This window comes from Aptenodytes patagonicus, chromosome 6 (genome assembly GCF_965638725.1).
Source record: "Aptenodytes patagonicus chromosome 6, bAptPat1.pri.cur, whole genome shotgun sequence".
NCBI classification, from domain to species: domain Eukaryota; kingdom Metazoa; phylum Chordata; class Aves; order Sphenisciformes; family Spheniscidae; genus Aptenodytes; species Aptenodytes patagonicus.
The window spans coordinates 60,639,782-60,661,262 of NC_134954.1; the positions used below are offsets into that span (position 1 = coordinate 60,639,782).

A 21,481-nucleotide genomic window follows, 5' to 3' on the forward strand; every position below is an offset into this window, starting at 1 on the left:
TGGTGAAAAAAATACTAGAGCTAGTGAAGGTCCAAGAAGGGCAACTAAAAGGACAATAAAAGCACTGGATGAGTGCAAAACTGTGATTCACCACATCCTGCAATACCAGAACTCAGTGCACTGAGGAAAACAATAGTTTAAAACACATTAAAAAAAAGTAGCTCTGTGAACAGCAAGTAGGGAACTCCTGGAACTTGCTTTCCTAGGAGGCTGCAGAGGCAGACAATATAATGAAGTTCAAAAAGTGATTAGACAAATTTATGAACACCAGATCCATAGTGGATACTAAAAGGGATTAGCAATGGCATAAAGTCTAATGCCCTTAATAGAGCAACTGTGGGTGATGGGAACGTATTGAGGGATGTGCTGAAGACATCCAGACTTGTGTACTCACCCTAAGGTGCATCTCTCCAGCAGCCACTATTGGAGGCAGGACCCTGCGGGACATTCTTAGCATCTTGAGCTCTGACATCACTGGAGATCTCGTCTAGAACTAAAGAGGGAGCCTGCACAGACGAAGAGCTCTAGCAACATACAGGGTATAGATAAAACACCACTGAATTGTCTCAGCAGCAAAATTAAGTCTAAACTAAAGTCTAAACTCAGAAATTAGGACACGCTCCCTGCTGTGAGGTAGCACTACATCTTTTCCCCAATAATAGAGGTACAAAATGAAAATGCAGTGGCTCACAGGTGAGGGCAAACAGCTGTCTGGCATAAGGGGTCACAGACCTGGAGACGGCACGTGGTGCAGCTCAGCACTGAGTGTGCTGGTTTTGGCTGGGGTAAAGTTAATTTTCTTCACAGTAGCTAGTATGGGGCTGTGTTCTGGATTTGTGCTGGAAACAGTGTTGATAACACAGGGATGTTTTAGTTACTGCTGAGCAGTGCTTACACACAGTCAAGGCCTTTTCTGCTTCTCACACCACCCCACCAGCGAGGAAGCTGGGGGGGCACAAGAAGTTGGGAGGGGACACAGCTGGGACAGCTGACCCCAGCTGACCAGAGGGATATTCCACACCATATGACGTCATGCTCAGCATATAAAGCTGGGGAAGAAGAAGGAAGGGGGGGACGTTCGGAGTGACGGCATTTGTCTTCCCAAGTGACTTAAGCGTGATGGAGCCCTGCTTTCCTGGAGATGGCTGAACACCTGCCTGCCGATGGGAAGGAGTGAATGAATTCCTTGTTTTGCTTTGCTTGCGTGCGTGGCTTTTGCTTTACCTTTTAAACTGTCTTTATCTCAACCCACAAGTTTTCTCACTTTTACCCTTCTGATTCTCTACCCCCATCCCACCAGGGGGGAGTGAGTGAGTGGCTTTTTGGAGCTTAGATGCCAGCTGGGGTTAAATCATGACACCAAGATACAGCTCTAGCTGGGAGGCAGGGGGGAGAAGAGGAGGTGGACACTTGTGTGCAAGTCATATAATACTGGGACTTGACAGATATTAAGAGGGACAGGCAGAAAGTTCAGGGAAGAGGTGCGTAGTTTAGGATAGTTGTTTGAAATCAAAGCTTGAGGTGACATGGTGTGGGAGTTCCACTGGAGAGAGAAAAATAAGGAAGAAGGCAGGAAGAAAACACCACCTAAAGACATTCCTCTTTCTTTGATTTTGCTCTAGGACTGATCTTTTCTCAGTCCCTGCCTACACAAATGTGCTATGAACTTGACAGACTGTCAGCCAAGTATTGTAAAGCAAGCTATCCTGCCACTGATACAGCCGTCACTGTGTTAAGTCCTTGATATGGTGGATGTGAGGCAGCTTCCTAAATGTTAAGCCTTTGAGTACACCCACTGTTTCTAGAAAACTGAGCTAATTCAGTCAGAGCTGAGGGTTTGTTCAGCTAATAAAGTGTTTTCATACCTTCAAACATCTTGTATGTTAACAGTTTAATTAAACATGCATGTGCACACATGCACATATCCTTGTGCACATACCTTTGTCCTAGGTATTACCTGAGATGCTCCACAAAGAAAGGAAATCAGAGCCCCAGGGGCCTAAATTTCTTTTCAGATTCCCAGAATACAGACAGCACATTTAGAGGTAGCCCAAGCTTCCTGCCCACCCCCCTCCTTTCCTGCTAGCTTGTCTCGATCTGTGCTTCTAGGGATGAGGCAGTGGTAAAGTCTGCAATCTTTTGCTAAGAGTGTGGATGACTTTCCTAATTAATGCCAACTGTCACATTCGCTCTAGTTATGTGGGTGTCTCTCCAACCAGCATGGAGAATTCACAAGAGACTTGCAATTACTGGTCATAATTTATAAGTTTCATTTGTCAGCATCATGAGAAAGCCAGCTATTCCTTTGAGGAACAGACATCTATTCTGATGTTCACAAACCTCCTGAAAATCTATCTGATGGCAGAGATGTACAGAAATGCAGTTCAGGGCAATTTAGTTTTAGTTTTCAAAGACATGCTTGCAGCTAAGCTGTAGTGTGACAGTGAGAACTGATAAGGCTGTTCCAGACAGCAGGAGGTGGAGATGAGTAAACTCCTTTGCCAACTGCCAGATTGCATGTCTGACACATTGCAGATGTAAATCCAAGTAACTCAATGGGGAGACTACACTGAATCACACCCGCTGGGGATGTGCCTATGTCTTCCAGGCAAGAGGTAGCAGGAAAAGAAGAGACAAATTCCTTGATATAAACTGGAACAATTTTATGCAAGCCAGGAGCCTCCTTTGGTTTCTCTCTGAGGCAGCCCAGAGTGCGTGCCATGCTTGTCCCTTTGCCCAGGCACATCTTTTTTTTTTTTTCTTTTTTTTTCCCCACCTCAAAGCTGTGAAAGCCAAAGTTGCTATGTAGCAACACACATCTTTGCTGGTGAGTAACATTACAAATGCAAAAGGAAAGAGGAACCTTTTTATTGCTTCTCTGTGAAACATGATAGTGTTTAGATCCTGAAGAAAAGGATCTGGGGTTTTGGTGCTACCAGCTGAGATATCCTACTAATGCGTTCAATCTCCTCGGAAAAAAATAAAGAACAAACCCCAAAACTAGAAGAAGCTCAGAAATGGATTAGATTCCTTGCAGGAAGGGGAACTATTATAGCTCTGTCAAGATCAGATATACTTCTGGGAGATGCCCTTACATCAAGTATTCACCGCTGGGCTCAGTCCAGAGGTATTAATAAGTAGGCTGGATTAGGTCATGTAATGTTTCCTGCTGGCTTACGAATGCAGCGTTGTCATCAATACATGTGCATTTGTATACTAACCTCTGAAGGAAGATCTGAAGTGTGGTTCATTAACCATAATTACACATTATGATACCCTTGCAACACAGAGAGAACATAGTGTTTCAGGCATCCAAAAGCCTAGGCCGAATCAAGAAACAAAACCCGGGTGTTTTGATTTTTGTTCTGTTGCTCTGACCCCAAATCAGACTCCCTCCAGTTACTTCTGAGCATAAACAACACAGATGAGAACCTTCTGCAGTAAGTCTAGCAAACCGCCCTAGGGTTATTTGCACTTGTAGCTCATCTTCAAGTTTAGGAACGGAAAGTCTTTAAATCTTAGAACGCTTCAAGACATCCATAGTGTTCAGCACCACTAGGTCTCTAGGCTCTATAATACAGCAGAAGTTCACCTCAAAATGAATATCAAATAATAGGGCTATTTAAGGCTTTTGGTGAAAAAATGTCTTTCTACTATTTAAAAACACTTAATACTCAGCTAAGAACAAATTGTTACCAATATCTTGTCATTTCAAGAACTCAGATGGTTATTTTTGAGCATGTTCCACATCTTGCCAAACTTACAGCTTTAGGCTATTGAGAAAGTTCAGGATGAAAAATTGAAAGTGTAATTAAAAAGCATACAAAAGGAGGAAAAGAGAGGAAAAAATGATGGGATCTGCCACATGCATAGCACTGGATTGTAATTTTTTTTGATTTATCAGCTGGAGCTGTACTAAAGAGTTATGAGTCATGCAGTTCTTGTGTGGTCAACCGTCAGGACCACAACGGCACTGCAGCAGCTGCAAGAGCACAAGCAGGGCTGCTGGACACCATCCTTGCATCCTCTCCCTTGAGGAGTTAGAGTCACAACTTTGGTCCTGGACAACTGGAGAAGGAGCTGTCTGTCAGGAATCGTCTTAGCCGGTCTGCCAGTTGGTAGATAGCTTTAGCCCTGAAGCAGGACAGTTTACATACTGTCATTATACACAAGATTATCACTACTTTTTTTTTCTTAAAGAAGAAATGGGTTTGGATCCTTAAGAAGTGTCCCTAGCTTTATAGAGGCACCACATACAAGAGGTATCTCAAGATGCACTCATAGTGTACCCTTCTGCACGTGCATGACCAAGTATGTCACAGAAATGTCTAAAAGTAAACACATGCAGACCTGCTCTAATAGTGTGGCCTTCAACCTCAAAAAATGATTTTGGAAATAATCACTGTGTGATTATATCTTTATAACATGTCAAGTGTGGTGTGGGATACAGAAGCCAGCAACAGTGAAAGTATTTGTAAGACATTAGTTCTCCCTCTTTATAAGCAGTTACACCTGCATTTTGTTTCCTTTTGTGCTCTACCCTGGATGCTGATATTAAGATTTCATTCTTTAAAAAGTGATTAGCAATATAAGCAGTTCTTGGCTGGTAAATTCTGATGATAACAAAAGACATAATTCACAGGTTTTAAAAATAAACTGGCTGTAAGGCATCTGATTACTGGATCTATAAACATTCAGTGTTATAGTAACTTTGCTGGAACCAGGCGGGTTTTTGATAAATCTCATTAGGCAATGTATTTTTAACACAATAGGAACTCCCATTGCAAGCTCCCCTTAAGGCTTTCCATGGGATTTCTTCTAACCTACTAAAAAATTTAAGAGTTGCTAATAATCAAAGAATCACCAGGACCATATAGACATTACAAGTAACCAGATGAGACTCTGAAGACATTCAGAAGCCTGCCCTTAATGGCATTCATGTCTCTGGCTAAGCAAATGTAAAATCCCAACCCCAAGAGAGGGTCGAGTAGAAGGCAGCCATCCTGAGTAGCCACTGGAGATTTGCTACCGCAGGGACACAAACTGATCATACCCTCTGGCTTCTTGTTACTGCTACATTAAACCAGGGCAAAAAAACTTCTTCCTTGTATCAGGAGGGGAAAATTAGTTTTGCCCCAGAAACTGTACTACCAAACACCTTAAACATATTCAGGGCTGTGGGACTCAGAAGAGGGTACACTCCTCCTCTCCAGAAACATCATAAAAGTCTGGAGCAATCTGGATGCTTTCTATCTTTAGTATACAGTTAAAAACTGTAAATGAATAAACACATCCATTTACCAACAGCTAAATACAGCTTTTGCGGTTTCCAAGAGGTACTTTCCATCATAGAATCTTTCAGACCCTTTGTACGCATGAATTTACACAGTGGAAACTCCTCTGCAGAGCTCTGACCCTCTTGCATCAGAGGACAGGCACTGCGCAGTAGTATCCAAGAAGGTAAAAGGTTTTTCACTCTATTCTGTGTTGCTACTATTCTTTTTATTTTTTTTTCCTCCTCAGTCGCAGTGCGGCCTGTATCTGCTGTATAATCAATAAGAGTTAATAAGGAAGGATTTGGAATCGCAGCACTTACTCGGGGTGTTCAGGAGACGTGACTTTTTGCAGTGGTAGGCTGCCTCCTGTTCGCAGTACTCTGCACTGTTTATCATGGCTTCAAGCTGCTCCGCACTGCTGTTGTAGTTAAAGGACATGGTGTACGGCTTCGCCGGATCAGCTCCTTGCACTCTGGTTAGCCCTGTGGTGTTGTGCTGCACTGCAGTCCAGATCTTATCTTCTGTTAAATGAAAAAGGATTGAACAGGAAGTTAACAGCAAAAAACTTGCAACAAGCAGGGAACAAAAAAACAATTGAAATCTAATGCTTTACTGCATTGGAGAGAGGATCAGCAGGACCACGGGCTCCGAAACGGTCACTCTGTGGTGAAGACCTGTTACAGGTCAGTGTAGCCCACAGAGCTGTTTCTTCCTGAACCAGCTTGAGCAAACACTACAGAGCCTGCTGAGTAAGAGGGAAACTACAAGCTCCCTGGGAACCACGGGAGATCTTTGGCATCTTCTATAGCCAAGTATCTGAAGAAAATAAGATACCTTTCAGCTGGCTTTGGCCCTGAGAGAAAAGACATAACGACATGGCTCAGGGCGGTAACACTCATCTTTTGCAAACATAGCTGTACCTGAGAGCGCAGCCCATGCTGTTACAACAACAAATGGTAGCGGAGAACTGTGGCTGATGAGCTCGCACAAACTCACTACAAACAGAAACCACAAACTCTTACCAGAAAGCTAAAACTGAGAGTATGTTCTTACCACCCAGCTGGAAGTCAGATCACTCATTTTACTCTGTTCTCAGATTTTTCTACATATAAGCTGAGTGATGCCCTGCTTGGATGTACAGAACAATATATGACTTGGCATCTGTAGTTAACTGTAAATGTTGATGTTTTTCCATTCTGGGGAGCCCATTCTCATCTCCATTGCATTTACTGGCAGAGCAAGGGATTGCTTAGGTGACAGAAAGCAGAATCTAGGCTTAAGTACAACCTGCACTATAACAACCCAGCTCATGACCAGCATTGAGGCTGGCATGATAAGGAGAACATCACATTAGAAGCAATTAGCTTAGCAGGGAGGCTGTTTCCCAGCTGATTCTGGTGAGATAGCAACGGGCAAGAAAAGAAGGACCGCCTGAACAGCCAATCTGCTGAGCTGACCCAGAGTAAAAAGCAAACTCTTTAATGAGGATTCACAGGACTGAGCCCTGCATGTGCTCCACGATGTTATTAAGCGTCACATCCAGTAAATTCGCTTTTTACCAAAGACCCTGCTTGCCCAGGGAGGATACAAGATACTGACAGGGCAACAATTTAAGGAAGTAAATTTTAATCATTTGATGAGAGGAAGATTTCAATCTCACTTGCAGAAACCTATGGACAGTTACGGAGGAAGAGGCAAGATCTAGACAAAAGACTTCTATTCTGTTATTCATGCTTCAACAGGGAAACCCCAGATAACACTGAACCAGATTCTTTTCTAAACTGATCTTAAAACCTGTGCTTTTAAGTATTCAGATGGTTTTACCAGATTACCTGGTCTGAGTTCTTGCAGAGCACGAGCTTTCCAGTTAGTCCCCGATACACTGGCATGATAAGCCCAGTAGCTTTGTGGCCACTGCAATGCATTGCAGTTGAAGTATTTTTCGTTGAGCTACAAATATCCCACAGATTACTTCAATAGAACTCTAATAGGTGTATAAAAATTCTAAATGGACTATCTGTGCAAAGACACTCAGATGATTTAATGGATTGTCATTATGGAGGCATTCAGATGACAGGCAAGTAACAACAACCATCTGGAGACTATTTAAAGAGGTCTGTTCTAAGACCTGGCTGCAAGTTACAGAGAAATTACTCTCCCAGTAATGTATGGCATTAACTGTAAGAACAGTTTACGCTCAGCAAATCATACATACACTCACAACACTCTCAACGTTTCTGTGATGGTAGAGAGAAAGAGTTTGCTCATAGATCTGTAATTCTGTGGTTCTTGTTGAGTTCAGGTTGCTGCTTGTGGATCCTTTGAGTTGGAGCTCAATGAAACACTGCTGCGATGTGTGATACACGAAAGTTAGATTAAAATCACAAGAAATATTACAAATTTATTGCTTGTAAAACGTGCCCCTGTGGTTGTAATCACTGTTAACACTGTAGCACAATACCCTGCACAGTCCTGCACAATATATTGCTTCCAACACAATATAATTCAATGACTGCATAACACACATCTTGTACATCTGAAAGTAGTGATTCTTATCAGCCAGAGTCTCTGGTTTTTCTTTTGTTCTTTCAAGGATTGACATGAACAGAGTTGATTTTTCAGAAGCAGTTGAGGGTGAGCTAACTTTCCTCTCACTGAAGGCGGTAGAAGTTTAACCCCTGCCTTCACTGAAAAACCTACTAAAAAGACAAACATCAAGTTGCTGATGCTGTAAGCGAGATGTAAAACCAAGAGATGATGGAACGAACTGGTTGCTGAAATTCCAGATGGGCAGTCATAAGCTCCTCCCCACTGAGAGTTATTAACATAGTTTTGAGAAACTGCAATAAAATCAGTGCTCACAGTAGTGGCTACAGTGCTGCTCAGGAAGTACAACAGCCTAACGCCAAAGTTTCAGAGCGGTTAACACTACTGTGCTTTCCAGGCTGTGAACTTGTACACCAGGAAAGGTGCTGTGTGGGTACTTGAAAAGCCAAAAGCACCAAGATCTAGTAATTTAGAAGCAACAAAGGATTACCAGGAAAAATTATTAAAAGTAGCATAGCATAAAACAGTCTTCCCAAGAAGTGTTGGAAATGTAATTAATTGACGTTTGAAGTGAGGTTGGACAAGACATCAGCAAACATACTGTTAGGGACAAGCACTCATTAACAAGTGTGTTGGACAGACAATGCAACAGGTCTTTCTCTTATTTTTCTCTGCGATTGTTCATTAATTTTCAATGGTCTTGTTATCATTACAGCTGCACTCAGCTGTCCCTCTGAGATCTGAACTTTAACATTCAAGAACTGCTTTTCTCCACAGGATCTTTTAGAAAGGAGAACCTAACTGCAGATTTTCCATCCTCTAGTTTGCAAAGGAAAAACAAACCAAGTTTCTTTCCGTGCTCAAAGTAATTGTGATTTAGCAAGTACATCAGAACAGAGAGTTAAAAAAAGTAATAGCGGAAGGGAAGAATTCTGGAGTTACATTTCAGACATTTCCTAATCTACACATGCCTGATCTGTTACGCTTATTACTTTTACAGATCAGATCTGTGCTTTGCTGATCACTTCAGAGTTTCTCTGTATGCTCCATCTTTGAAGTAAAAGTAACCATCAGTACAGCATCTCAAAAAATATATACGTTTGGCTCACTGATCTAGTGAAAGGAAAGTCACAGCCACCAGCAAGCATACCTCTGGGACGGCAAAAGCTACCACCATTCAAAAGTTTGTTTCTTTTCCCTATGCATAGTTGGTGTAGAAAGAGGACAGAGAAACACATCCTCTGCTACCTTTTTTTTTTTACACTCACCCCCCCACCCCCACCCCCCGAAAAAAAAAAACAATGAAAGAGCCTTTAAAAACTTGGAGTCTGAAAGGGAGTCTTCAGAGTAGGAGGGTGGCCCAACACACCGCAGATGCAAGACAAAAGAGCTGGTGACAACAATGTTAGAGGAGGAAAAGGAAGAGAGATGTATTCAATCATTTCAGCCACACTTCTTCCCACTTCCCAGGGAAAGAGTAAGTACTTCTGTTTTAGAAAGAGGGACATGAGGCATAGAGGGGCTAGGTAACATGCACAAAGTCACACACAACCTGCTATAAGAATAAGGGATTACATTCACATCACAGTAAAAAAAACAGAGAAAGCTCCTTCTTTCAAAAGGACACCCCTTGGTTTACATGCAGCAAATGAGCCTGAAAATGATTTAAACTTTATTTTGCTTTGGACAGAGTGGGAGAGCTGACACTGCTGCCTCCTGCATCTCAGCTGACTGAGGGAGAAGTAACTAGGAGCTGGAGGGCAGTAAATTCTTGAACCGTTCCAAGACAATAGCAAGACCATGTGGAACCTGCTTCTGTAGATCAGAAAACTACAAAAAATAATCCCAACCTTTCTTCTGAAGACCCTCACCATTCAGGTCAACTCTTGGGCTTTATTCAAGCACCATTTCCACCTCAAAACCACCAGCATTTAGAAAAATATCATACTATTTTCTCAAATTCACATGCACAAGTTTAGCTAGGGCTGCTCCCAGTTTACAGCTGCCTGCCTCAGAATGAGGTCAAGTAATTATACCCTTACAGCTCGATCAGCATGTACTCTGAAGCCTACTGATGACAATCTGTGAGCTTGCATTTTCAGGCATGCTTCAGGACCTATGTAAGAAACGTTGCTGCAAACTGGACATGCACACAGATCAGTACAGCTAGGAAGCAGTGCAACAGCTGTCTGCAACTTAGCTCCATGACTTGCATATGCCTTTGCAGAGGCACACCTTTGCACGGATTATGCCTATGGCTTTTGAAAATGGGGCTTCAAATACTCTTCCTATTTCACAATATGAGGGTTTTTTTAAAAAAAAATCTTTGTTCTTTTTGGTTTTGTTTTCATTATATTTTTAGGCAGTGACACTGTAATCATAGATACAAACCAAGTTGATGTCACTAGCTCCTTCTAGCCATTTCCATATCTGGAAACTGTTAAACTAGGCAGATAAGGCTCTCTTTTCCTTTATTTCAACAAAGTTATCATTCTCTTTTTATGTCTGTCCATAATATATGGGTTTTTTCCTGTTTACTCAACTTAATGAGCTCTCCCTGCACTTGTGAATTCGCAATGAGAATGAAAAAGCTGATCTCCAGGCAAAGGTCAGTGTTTATTTTTACCTTCTATTATTCCACTTTATTATTTTATTACTTTCTCAGCTGGTAAAATTTCAAACCACACACAAGCTGAAAGGCATTCAAAACCCAGTAGGGGAGTGCAGCCACGTCTTCTACTGTATAACCTGGAATAGTTAAATGCAGCCTTGAAAAGCAGATTTCCTAAATGCTTGTTAAATAGTTCCGTAATTCAAAGGTGACAATGCTTTAATTTCAGGGTAATGCTATAGCTTTATGACTTCGCAGTTTTATTTAATGGTCCAATTTACTGGGATATTATGCTGCCTGTATTTGGTCCTAGGAGATGTTTTTACAGCACGGGACTGCAATGCATTCAGCACATTTTAGACCCTCTGTTTAGCCTCACCCATAGTTCTATTATCTTGCTGGAAGCCTCCAAGTTGCTTTTGACGGCACACAAATTAAATTGTGGGAAATTAGAGCAGCTGGAAAACTGGCTTTCAATGAGTTCTGTATTGTCTAATTCTCATTTTTATTCTTCAACTTGAAATATCTCTGTGGAACACATTTCACCCATACAAACTGCATCACTCCTTTGTGATTTAGGAGGTTTGTCACAAAACAAGATTATTCAGACTGATTAAATTGCCAACAAGCCAAACATACGGTAAATGCTACATGAGAGAGAGAAAAATTGCTCCGAGAGCTCATATGATGCATTTGTTTCATGGTGCTCTACATTGAATGCGAAATACTGTCCTGAAAGCTGTACCTATAGCTACAGGAGTAACCACACAAAAGACAGATTCTCCTCCTTGAACACCGTACTGTTTTAAGCTGCAGTGGCAGTTTAGCCCAGGCGCTCTAACATACACCCCTCAAAGAATATGAAAAGGCAGTTTCTTACCACAAACAGCTTTAATTCACTGACTCCAAGGAGGTAATTTCTGAGTCTCCTATGAAACCCACCCTTTTTTTTTTTTTTTCCTATCTACCATTTTTATTTTCTGCTGGCTGACCCAGCAATATGTGCTTTTGCAGCTTGTTTTGTGCTCATCAGCCTCCTCCTCGTTTCTGATTCAGCCACTTCCAGCCAGTGCAGAAGCACTGCAATGCATTTCCATGGAAACAATTCTGGGGAGGTTCTTGTCCCCCAAGTCCTGCATGCAGCCCACTCTCTGATGGTACTGGCAGACTGTACCTGCCGGTGTGCATTCCTCAGGGATGCCCACGCCTGGAACCATTCCCCGTCTGTAAATCCCTCCTGGCAGTCAGAAGCTGGCACCAGGAAGGCACCACACCCCCGGCTCCACAGACATGCTGCCCCAGCCCTGGCAGAGAGAGAAGAGCTGGGTTCCCAACTCTCTGACACCCCAGGGATGAAGTATGCTCACTCCGAGCCCACGACTCGAGGTGTCTCTGTCAGCAGACTGACCATGCCAGGCGGCTCTCATGGATGAGAACGAGACACCTCTTCTGTGACCCCTGGCACCCTCATACCCCATGTTGTGCTGAAGACCAGAGATGGCAAACCATTATCCTGCCAGCCTACTTCTTGATGATCCTCCATTTCCATATTTCCTCTAATACAGGGTATCTACAACAAGCAGTGAGAAAAATTCCTCTCCAAAAATTGAAGAGGCAATCACTGAACTACTTCTTAGTGCAAAATGGACACTTATCCACTGTGCTCACACTTGCTGCACTTGTCACAACAGTGCAGTTCTCTCTGGCTTAGTCTCCTTCATCTAAGGTGAGTTTTGCGAGACTCAACATAATCACTTTTCTGCTGTTTCATATGCCTTGTGATGGCTCAGACATCTGCATGAGCCTGGCAGACAAAAAGTGAAGCCCACAGGAGACCTGCCGTTCTTCTGATGCAGCACCAGGAGGCTGGGCAGGACATCTGCAGGTTTCCAACATGGCACTAGACACCCATGTCTGGGGCAAATGGATCCACCTCTTGTAACTGAGACAGCTGGAATGACTTTTAGAGAGCCACAGGTTACCTGTAACTTCTGAGCGCTGCAAATGTGGCAGGAGAGTGATTAAGTTACAGTAACCCTTGGTTAAAAGGTAAAGGCTAGAGGAAAATATCTACTGTTACGTTCTTCTGTACTAAAACTTCCTTGGGGGCCTCCTGCAAGTGTGACAGTGAAGAAGGCCTGCAGGACTTCTGCTGTGATGCTCATCAGAGACACAACAATTTCACTGAAAACAGCAAGGCAGCTGTTGACAGCGCAATGCCTTTGACATAATGTAAGCACTGAAGGTTTTTCATTTTATAAAGTTCTGGAATATACTTAATGAAAATTCAAAACAGAAATGTATAAATTGTCAGGACTACAGTGTGCCAAAAGACCTGTAGTGTTTGAGGGGATAAACTGTAAATCTTTAAGGGCTGTGTTTAATCTAAACAGTAGTAAATAATTTGTAAAGGAATCCCATTACTTGTTTTCTCCAGTGATAAAGTCAATCACAATTACAGACAGTAAGCTGCAAGGTACACTTATTGGGGGGGGGGGGGGGGAAGACAAACAACAAACAAACAAACAAAGCACTCCAAAAACTTCCTGAAGAAGTTCAAAGCTGTAAAATCTTATCTATCTCAGCCTGAGAATCTCAGGGAGTTTCACCATTTAAGTTCTTATCCCACAATTACATAGTTGCAGGTAATAAAACCAGAATTAAGGGCACAACCTCCTCCTCCTCCTCCTCCTCTCTGTTATTGCCTCAGCCTAACCGGTGGCAGCCCTCCTTTCCATGTGAGAGCCTGCCAGGTCCCCAGGAAATGTAACAAGGGATGAATCACATGGTGACTTCTGTATCAGTGTAATTGCTATACAAAGTAAAAGGAGATGATTTCTTATGGAGATGGATTAATAGATTATATAAGCAGATGAACTGAGATTCTTGTGTGGAAACAAAGGGAAAGGTGGATGCCATGGACAGTAATACCACCAGTTCCACGATTATTGGGAACATCAGTGGGGATCCCTACTGCAAGGACTGAGGTCTAGCCAGCTCTGCTTTGTAGTAGCCTGTCTCTGTTACTCCAGTCTGCTCCTTGTTCACAGCAACGTGAGTAAAGCTGAACTGCTACAGTATTTTCCTCAAATAGCTGACCGAATATCGTATTGTAAGTGGGACTATTCAGACACTTGAAGTATTTAGACACTTCAGCTACAAACACAACTTGTATCCTCCTGAATTCAACCCTCCTTACATGCCATGGAATATGTACTATATGGAAGAATAAAACCTGTATCTTTGATAGCTGAATGAAAAATAAAGGCTAGAGGCAATTTATAAAAAATTGCCAAGTATAACTTTGGCAATCTCCTTCACATCTTTTCAGAATCCCTTACTTTGTCTGAGATTTAAACACAGTTTTCTGAGATAGAGAAAATAAAGCTTTACTTTTCTTGCATCAAAAAAATAGGCAATATTTGCATTTTGAGAAGACTGCAAAACAGAGATGATCCCCAACAAGGGGAGATATATTTTTGTTCATTAATGATTTTTTCATTATGGCAGTTTCAAAAACATATCTTGGACTAGCAGCAAGAGCTGGTATAAGGACTCATCTTTCCCCAATCTGCACCCCTGGAGGAAAAAGAGGGGGGGGGGGGGGGGGGGAACCAAGCTATTTGAGGACTGGACAAATATCTGGCCAGAAAAAAATTAACCATTGATCTTGCCATGGCAATTTCTAAGCATTATTGATCTGATAGCCCAGGGTCTGCATACAGTAAAACAGCATCAGTAAAGAAGTACGGTGACAAAATGACGCAAGTGTATTGTAAGCAAATCTTTCAGATATCAAGGGTAAAAATTTACTCCGGAGGAGATGAGGAAAGGTCATTACAAACACTTTCCATACAGGACAGCAAAAGAAGTACATGGATTTAGATTGCATGTCTATAAACTTTGCACTGGAGAATATGATTATTAGCATTTAAGTAGTACTCAAGACAGATCAATAGATTTCTAAGCAACAAGTGAAAAAGAATAAGGCTCACAATGACAGAAAGACTGCCAGACCAGCGGTTCAGAGGGTCCATTAGCCATTTTCTATATTGATTGTTATCAGTCACTTCAGTGGGAAGTGAAGATTAATTCAACTGGGCTAATTATCAAACAATCAGCCTACAGGGAAAATTTCTGTCCCAGCGCTGGTCGTTGTTCATTAGCCCAAAGCATGACAGGATACATCCTCTGTGTACTTTATGCAAAAAAGTGTGGGTGTAGAGCACCATGGATGATGGGAGAACCCAGGCAAAGCAGGCAGAGCTAGTTCACATTCCCATGCAGATGGCCCTGGGAACAGACTAGCTATGTTCCCATGCTGCTGAACGCAATCATCCCAAATTAATAATCCCTGCACGGACCCACACAAATCCTCATGGTGCCTCTCATAGCATCCATCTACATATGATCACGATTTGGGTGCATATGCGTGGTTCTCTTCCCTCAAACACATATATTTGGTGTGGATTCCTCATTGTTTATTATAATTGATGAATTTCCCTGTGAAAGTGACTTTGCTTTGCGTGTGTAATGGGTGTATAAGGTGAAGGAAACATTATGTTAATAAGGTGCTGTCTTTTTTTTTTTAAATCTAGTTTTGAGTTTGTTGTCTTTCGCTGTCATTGGACTCTCTTTATCCCTATTATAAGAAAATGCAAATGAACATCCCTTCTCTCAATGAGGCCCATTCACTTTGGGTCTTCCCAATCTAAATATCCCTGGATTATTTACTTTTAACCTCTCTTTGTACAGACATCTTTCTACGCCTTTAGTTAAGTACATTACTGTTCCTGACAACCTCCTATTTCAACAACATATCTTACTTTTACTAGAAATAAACAGCCTTCAAGATACGATCCTTCTAAAGTGCTTCACATACTCTTCCCTCTTCTTGACCAACTTAAATAATAGCATGTCATCTACAATTTTTGTCACCTTGCTTTTTCAGCCACTTCTCCAGACAAAGAATAAATACATTTATCCACCCTGGTATCAGCAGATATCCTGTGACACTTTACTGTTAAATTTCTTGCCATGCTGAAAATTGGCTTTATATTTTTAATACTTTTTTCCTCTTTTTTTCTCCCTGTAAAATTTCCCTTCCTTTATTTCTCTTTCCCTCTTTGTCATTGTATGATTGTCCAATTCCCTCTCAACACACACAATTGCAATTTTCTGCTTTCTTCAGAATTTTTATTCAGCAGTGGGCTATTAAAGTTGACAGGCTGCAGAGAAATCACTGGGACCACAGACACAATAAATTAACTTGTAATGTTGATACTTCCCATATACACATCACACATTGGATGCCTATAACCAGACACCAATATATGAGAAAGCTGTTGTTAATCTGCCCTGGTTAATAACTGGCTACAAACAAGATCCCTATCTGTTCAATTAAACAGGTAAAAATTAGAAAGCATTTTAAACAAATGGAAGTGAACATTAAGGAACACCACTGCTCTTTAAATGCAATGATGCTGTTCGTTTCTGATGATCTGATTCCTTCTTTGAATTCATCCTTCACAGATTCAAGGCTCTGTAATTCCCAGAAGTCATTAACTCACTGTACCTCTACTTTTAAAAGCACTAAATAAGTGATTTCCCTGTATTTTCCATTCCACCTCCAAATTCTTCAGCCTGAACACATTTTGGGCACAAAAAGGTTACCTCTTCTTGAACTGTGTACAAAAAGAAGAACTGCCAGCCTGAGTAAAAGCAAAGCTTCATTTAGCCCAGGAGCCTACCTCTGCCTCTGAGGGTGAACAGATACCCAGGGAAGCAAGGGAAGGCAAAAGGTTTTCCTGAAACTCGTTCCCATTTTTCAGTGATCTTTGCCTCACAGCTGCCTGAGCTGGGAGCTGTAACTAAACCTCCATGTTTAATTGCACCTGCTGAATCTATCAGACAAGATCGGGGCTTTTTCCAGACTGTTTTTTTTTTCCCTCTGTGGATACATTGGCCTCCTTCATGTCCTGTGGTAATGTTTCACGTTGAACTATTCATTACATCAGGAAAAAGAAAACAAACAAACAAAAAAAAACCCAAATCCTGCTATCTAATAATTTTACTGTCCCTTAGCTCCTATATGATGAAAAAAAATTCAGTCCTTGTTTGCTTTCTCTACGCCACATATGATCTCCATGTTTTCCTGTGACAGTTCCCTCCACCATCTTTTAAATTTGTTTGGTCTCCCCATACATGGAAGCCATTCACGCTTCTGACCATCTACATTTTTCCATTCACAGGAGGTGTGGTATGGATTTATATCACTGAACAATAACATTGACTTTTTTGTCTCTGTTCCTTGTATGGTCCTAATATAACAACACAGAATTTCATTTTTTTACTTTCCCTGAATATTTACTTTCAGAAAACTATGCAGAAGCATTACCTGAAGAGAGTAACAAATTCAGAATCCATCCCTGTGTACATAAAGTTATTTTTTCCATACTTTGCACTTAACCTATTACTGTAAACAATTTTTATCAGCATAACAATAAGGTATGTTCCCAGAGAGAAAAGAAGCTCTTGTGATTAAGGCACCCAAACCATCTTTAGATGATACAGAAGCATAACCCAATTACACCTCAAACTCTCTGGACAACTGTAAAATAGTAATTTCTTTCTGTGCCTCAGTCCTCTTTTATGCAATAGGAATAATAAAGATGTCTGTGACAAATGATCTTCCCCTGCCTCAAATGAGACATCTAGGGGAAAAGAACAAATACAAAAAAGAAAGTTTTCCAGGCTAGGAGGTTCTGGCAGTTTTCCTCACCTCCCACTTTTCTTGTAACCAAAATAAAATAAGAATGTCAGCAAGTTCATTACAGATATAGAGAAAATCAGGTATATGCCTTCTGGATTTCTGCCAGATAAAATTTATTTGAGGAAAGCAGAAGCTTTCTGCAAGGAGTTTGTCAAAAATCCTACTTCTTCAGCAGAGATAAAAAGCACTGACAATGTTTTCATCACACATATTTATATGATAAATAATAAAAATGAGCACATTTCCCATACTGGAGATCAAGGAAGGATATTCAGACAGAAAGGTGAAACTCCGTTTCAATTCTTGAGATTCAACAACAGTGAAGGAGACACATCTTATTAAATATTTGTTACACTTGAATAAAAAACATAATAATTAACTGGTGTGCATTTAATTAACATAATGATTGTCCAATTAAATCAAAAAGAAAATTTAATTTGAGACACTTTAAGTACAAGGAGATTAAGGATAAAATATGAATATCCTGAGTCCTTCATTTTCAGGACTGAGTGTGGAGGTGATATGTGGCAAAGTAGCTCAACCCGAATTAGCAATTTAGAAGGGGTAATAAAATATTCTTTCATCCGCACCTGGCCACAGGAAGCAAAAAATGCCAAACAGGAGACAGTCTAGGAAATTTCCTCTCCATTTCAAAAATAAAAATCAGAAAGGACGCTCTACCACCTACCCCAATCCACAATATGGGCTATATAATCTTTTCTCATACCCTGGCATGACAGTCCTATATACAAAATAGGACCCACTTAAGGGGAGAATTTGCCAGCCAGGTATATTCATTTGAAACACTTTTTATTTTAAAACTACAGAACTGTAAGGTCGAGAAGTCTCAACCAACAGGTCACCTTGACTGGCTCCTGCTCCACTACCTGTCTCTTTGGTGTCCCTCCTCCTAAGAGCATCATGCCTTCTCCTCCATACAGATACCCAGGATGATCAGGGTTTCTATTATCTGGGATATCAAAGGCAGCACACTCGTATGAGGGGTGGTATTCCTGCTTAAGTCAGGCTGGAAGGGTTTACAGCTAGCTCAGTGCAAGGAGTTTAATAATCATTCCCCGACCTAGTGTTCTAGTAAAGCAGAGAAACCATTCACAGTTATGAAAGAAGGTTTGAATTCTAAGTTTCTACATCTTTAGTAAAAAATACAAACATCTCATTAAAAGTTACGATATTATGAAAAATACATCAGCAGTGCCCTTTAAAAGGTGCAAATACCATTTACCATTGTAAATACCACTTAGCAACAGTACAAGGTGAGTCTTTCAAACTTAAAGTTTAAAAATCACTTTTACATGGATCCTACTTAAGGAAACACCTCAGAGTCGAACCTCAGTTACTACCAGTTCTCTTCTTTTTCCCACTACTGAGACACCCATGATTGTGGGGTCTTCTTAGTAGTACATGAAAGACATGCCAATAATATTAGAGGCAACGTAAAGCACCAAAGACAAGGTTAGGTCATTACCTGTTATATTGCAAAAAACACGGAGTGGTCCGAGTGGTCCACTTCCATCAGAATCGATGTAGAAGAAACCTGATGTCTTCCCTTGGTGTCGGTAAGCCTCACAAGATTGTTCATAGATAGCTTAAAAAGAAAGAGGAAGATTGTATCACATAAACAAGGAGAAAACAGACAGACACATTTTATACATGAGCACTGCTTTAATCATTGTCATAACATAAACTGTTGGTTCACTGCTGATTAGCATGTGAAAGAGTTTACCGCATTTGGACCTGAGTCCACGTTCAAAATTAGGCATGTATTTAACTACTTCCTTGAACTTAATATATTCTGATTTTAAAGATATGGGTATTGGCCTTATTGTGGATTGAAGTATGTAAATACTTAAGTAAATGGATATGAACTTTCAAACATGCCACCATCTAGTTATGGAGTGATACATATATGCATCCACATAATGATATTTCAAAGACATACATACACACGTGTACATGATTTACTACCTAGGCATGCGCTCAAGCCTTGTCAATACAGAAGACAGGTATTTTTGCCAGCCTTCAGCTTCCCTGAAGGTTATTGTTAACAGGTAACTTTAAGTCCCTACCAATGTCTACTGCACAAGTGAAAAGAAGGCATTGCTCCTTAGCAGAAAAGCTCAAGGTCAGATATGGTCTCCGTTCTGGGTAACAATTTTATGCTTTAGACCTTTTTTTATACAACCAACTCTTTCTCTCTACTTATCAATATTCTTCTTTTGGAGGATTAGGGCCCATAAAAATGCCAAGTGGTTAATAAAACAACCACAGCAGGTCACCAAGAGCAAGAACAGGAGGAAAAACTCCCACAGGTCAGTGCAATTCCTTGTCTTTGAAGCATGTTTTCAGGCAAGATATCATAACTTCACATGGGGCAAAGAGAAAACTTCTCCAGAGAGGCAGTTATGAGGTATCAAAAAGTCACATATATGATCCTGGAACTTGAACAACAGTAACCTTAAATCTCATTGCAGGAGGATTGATTTTTTTTTTCCCACCTACTTAAACACTTACCTGATTATACTGACAAGGTTATTCTCTGTAACAGCTTATGATTGTTCAACTAATTGTCAGTAAATAGAATAGAAAACACAGATTGACTTAACAGATAGATCAAGACTTCCTTTTTTCTTCCTATGAGATGGAGTTATTTGGAAGATACAGTAATGGAAATGCAAGCAAACAGAATTACCCCTAATCTTTAAGTAAGCTTTTGAGTGCTACCAGTAGCAGAACACACAGAAATATATTTGGACATTATCTTTGGCTGCTGCGAGGTCAAATCTGTCTTTGTCTTACCTCTTAATTTTAAGAGCACATTTAGCTACCATTTGCACATTAGTACATCATTATACAGCAAACACTGGACACTTACACAGAGTAGGAGATACTCAGGGGAATTTGTGAATAACCCATTTGTTAGCCACTGCAAGTCTTTTTTCCAAGCCCCTCACTCTTCAGGCAGCAGAGCAGTACAGTTAAACTTGATACGGCATAATATCTGCTGTGTCAAGGTTGTAAATACAACTGCAAAGTTCCCAGTGCCGTTCGTCTGGAAAGAACTCAAGGAGGTTTGCAGAGCGAGTGCAGGGAGAGCACTTCCTCACCACTTCTGAAATACAGTCCCAGCCTCTCCTGCAGAAAGCAGCAATTGCTCTGCACCAGCAGGAATAGTTCCTCATTCCCACTTCCGTGCACACATGGAATCACATCCCCCCTTTCCCCCTCATTCCCTGAAAGTAGTTTCTCTAATGAAACAAACTTCAGAAAGACTTAAATAGCCAGCCTGAAGTAGCTTTGTTTGACTACTATTCTGAAGAATGCTATAAGGTAGTTCATTACTCAGATTTTAATGAAATTTGGACATTTCTTCATTTCTGCCAACAAAATAGAATCACAGTTCTAGGGGCTCCCATTCCAAACTTGCCATGAATTAAGTCTTACCAGTCAATCACTTGTACCACCTGCTGAAATCTGCTTTCCCCTTGTACATTTCTCTCCTGACCAGATATCTTTAGCAGGCAGAACATCACTAAGTGCTAAATATGCACAGCATTACACTTCCCAGAGTTAAGAAGCTGCTTAAGGTACTCAGCACCTGGTGAGACAGTGCTTTAATTAGTATCCATCCTATAATAAACAGAATTAAGAAATCTTCTTCCTGACAGTCATTAGCCTGATGTAGAAAGCACTGTAGGAGTCCAGAAGATCTCTAAATTCCCCCTCTGATCGTTGGCCAAGAGTACATATTAAATGCAAATAAAATAAAATCCCCAAACTAGAACCTATTCTTCCACTATTCACAACCTGAGGGCTAACAGAGAGTCCCTCAGTCGCCAAAGTGCTGACAAAAGCAACTGGGATATGGAGGGTCAGGAGAGAGACCGCAACAGGCGATTAAGCAAGCAATCAAGGAATCATGGTTTGATCAATTTGCAAAGTTCTCAAACTGCAGTTCCCTTAGTAAATTTGCTGTCATCGTCATTACAGGACACTTTATCTTGTCTCATTAGGGAATATGCCAATTGCTTCCCCTGAACTGTTTGCTGAATATTTTTGAAGACAAAGGATGGTGCAAGGGGCAGAGACATAAAAGTAGTATGTTGTCAGTGAACTGGCACAGCTAGAAACCCATTCTTCATCACAAACTTTTTCTTACTAAGTGTTTTGCTTCTTCTTGACTGTCATTTTGGCTGGAGCCCAGATCTACTTTTTTCCAAATTAATAAGGAAAGATGTGAAGATTCAGCCATTAATA

General features: G+C 41.0%; 1 protein-coding gene across 1 annotated transcript in view; it reads right to left on the minus strand.

The window, feature by feature from the left end:
- Positions 1-21,481, minus strand: part of CNTNAP5 (contactin associated protein family member 5) — a 310,358-nt gene that overhangs the window by 88,636 nt on the left and 200,241 nt on the right. Inside the window, exons 12-13 of the mRNA XM_076342919.1 lie at positions 18,693-18,812; positions 5,597-5,797 (exon numbers count right to left, since the gene is read on the minus strand). Of these exons, the coding sequence (XP_076199034.1) occupies positions 5,597-5,797; positions 18,693-18,812 (321 nt within the window). The remainder of the gene's footprint in view (positions 1-5,596; positions 5,798-18,692; positions 18,813-21,481) is intronic.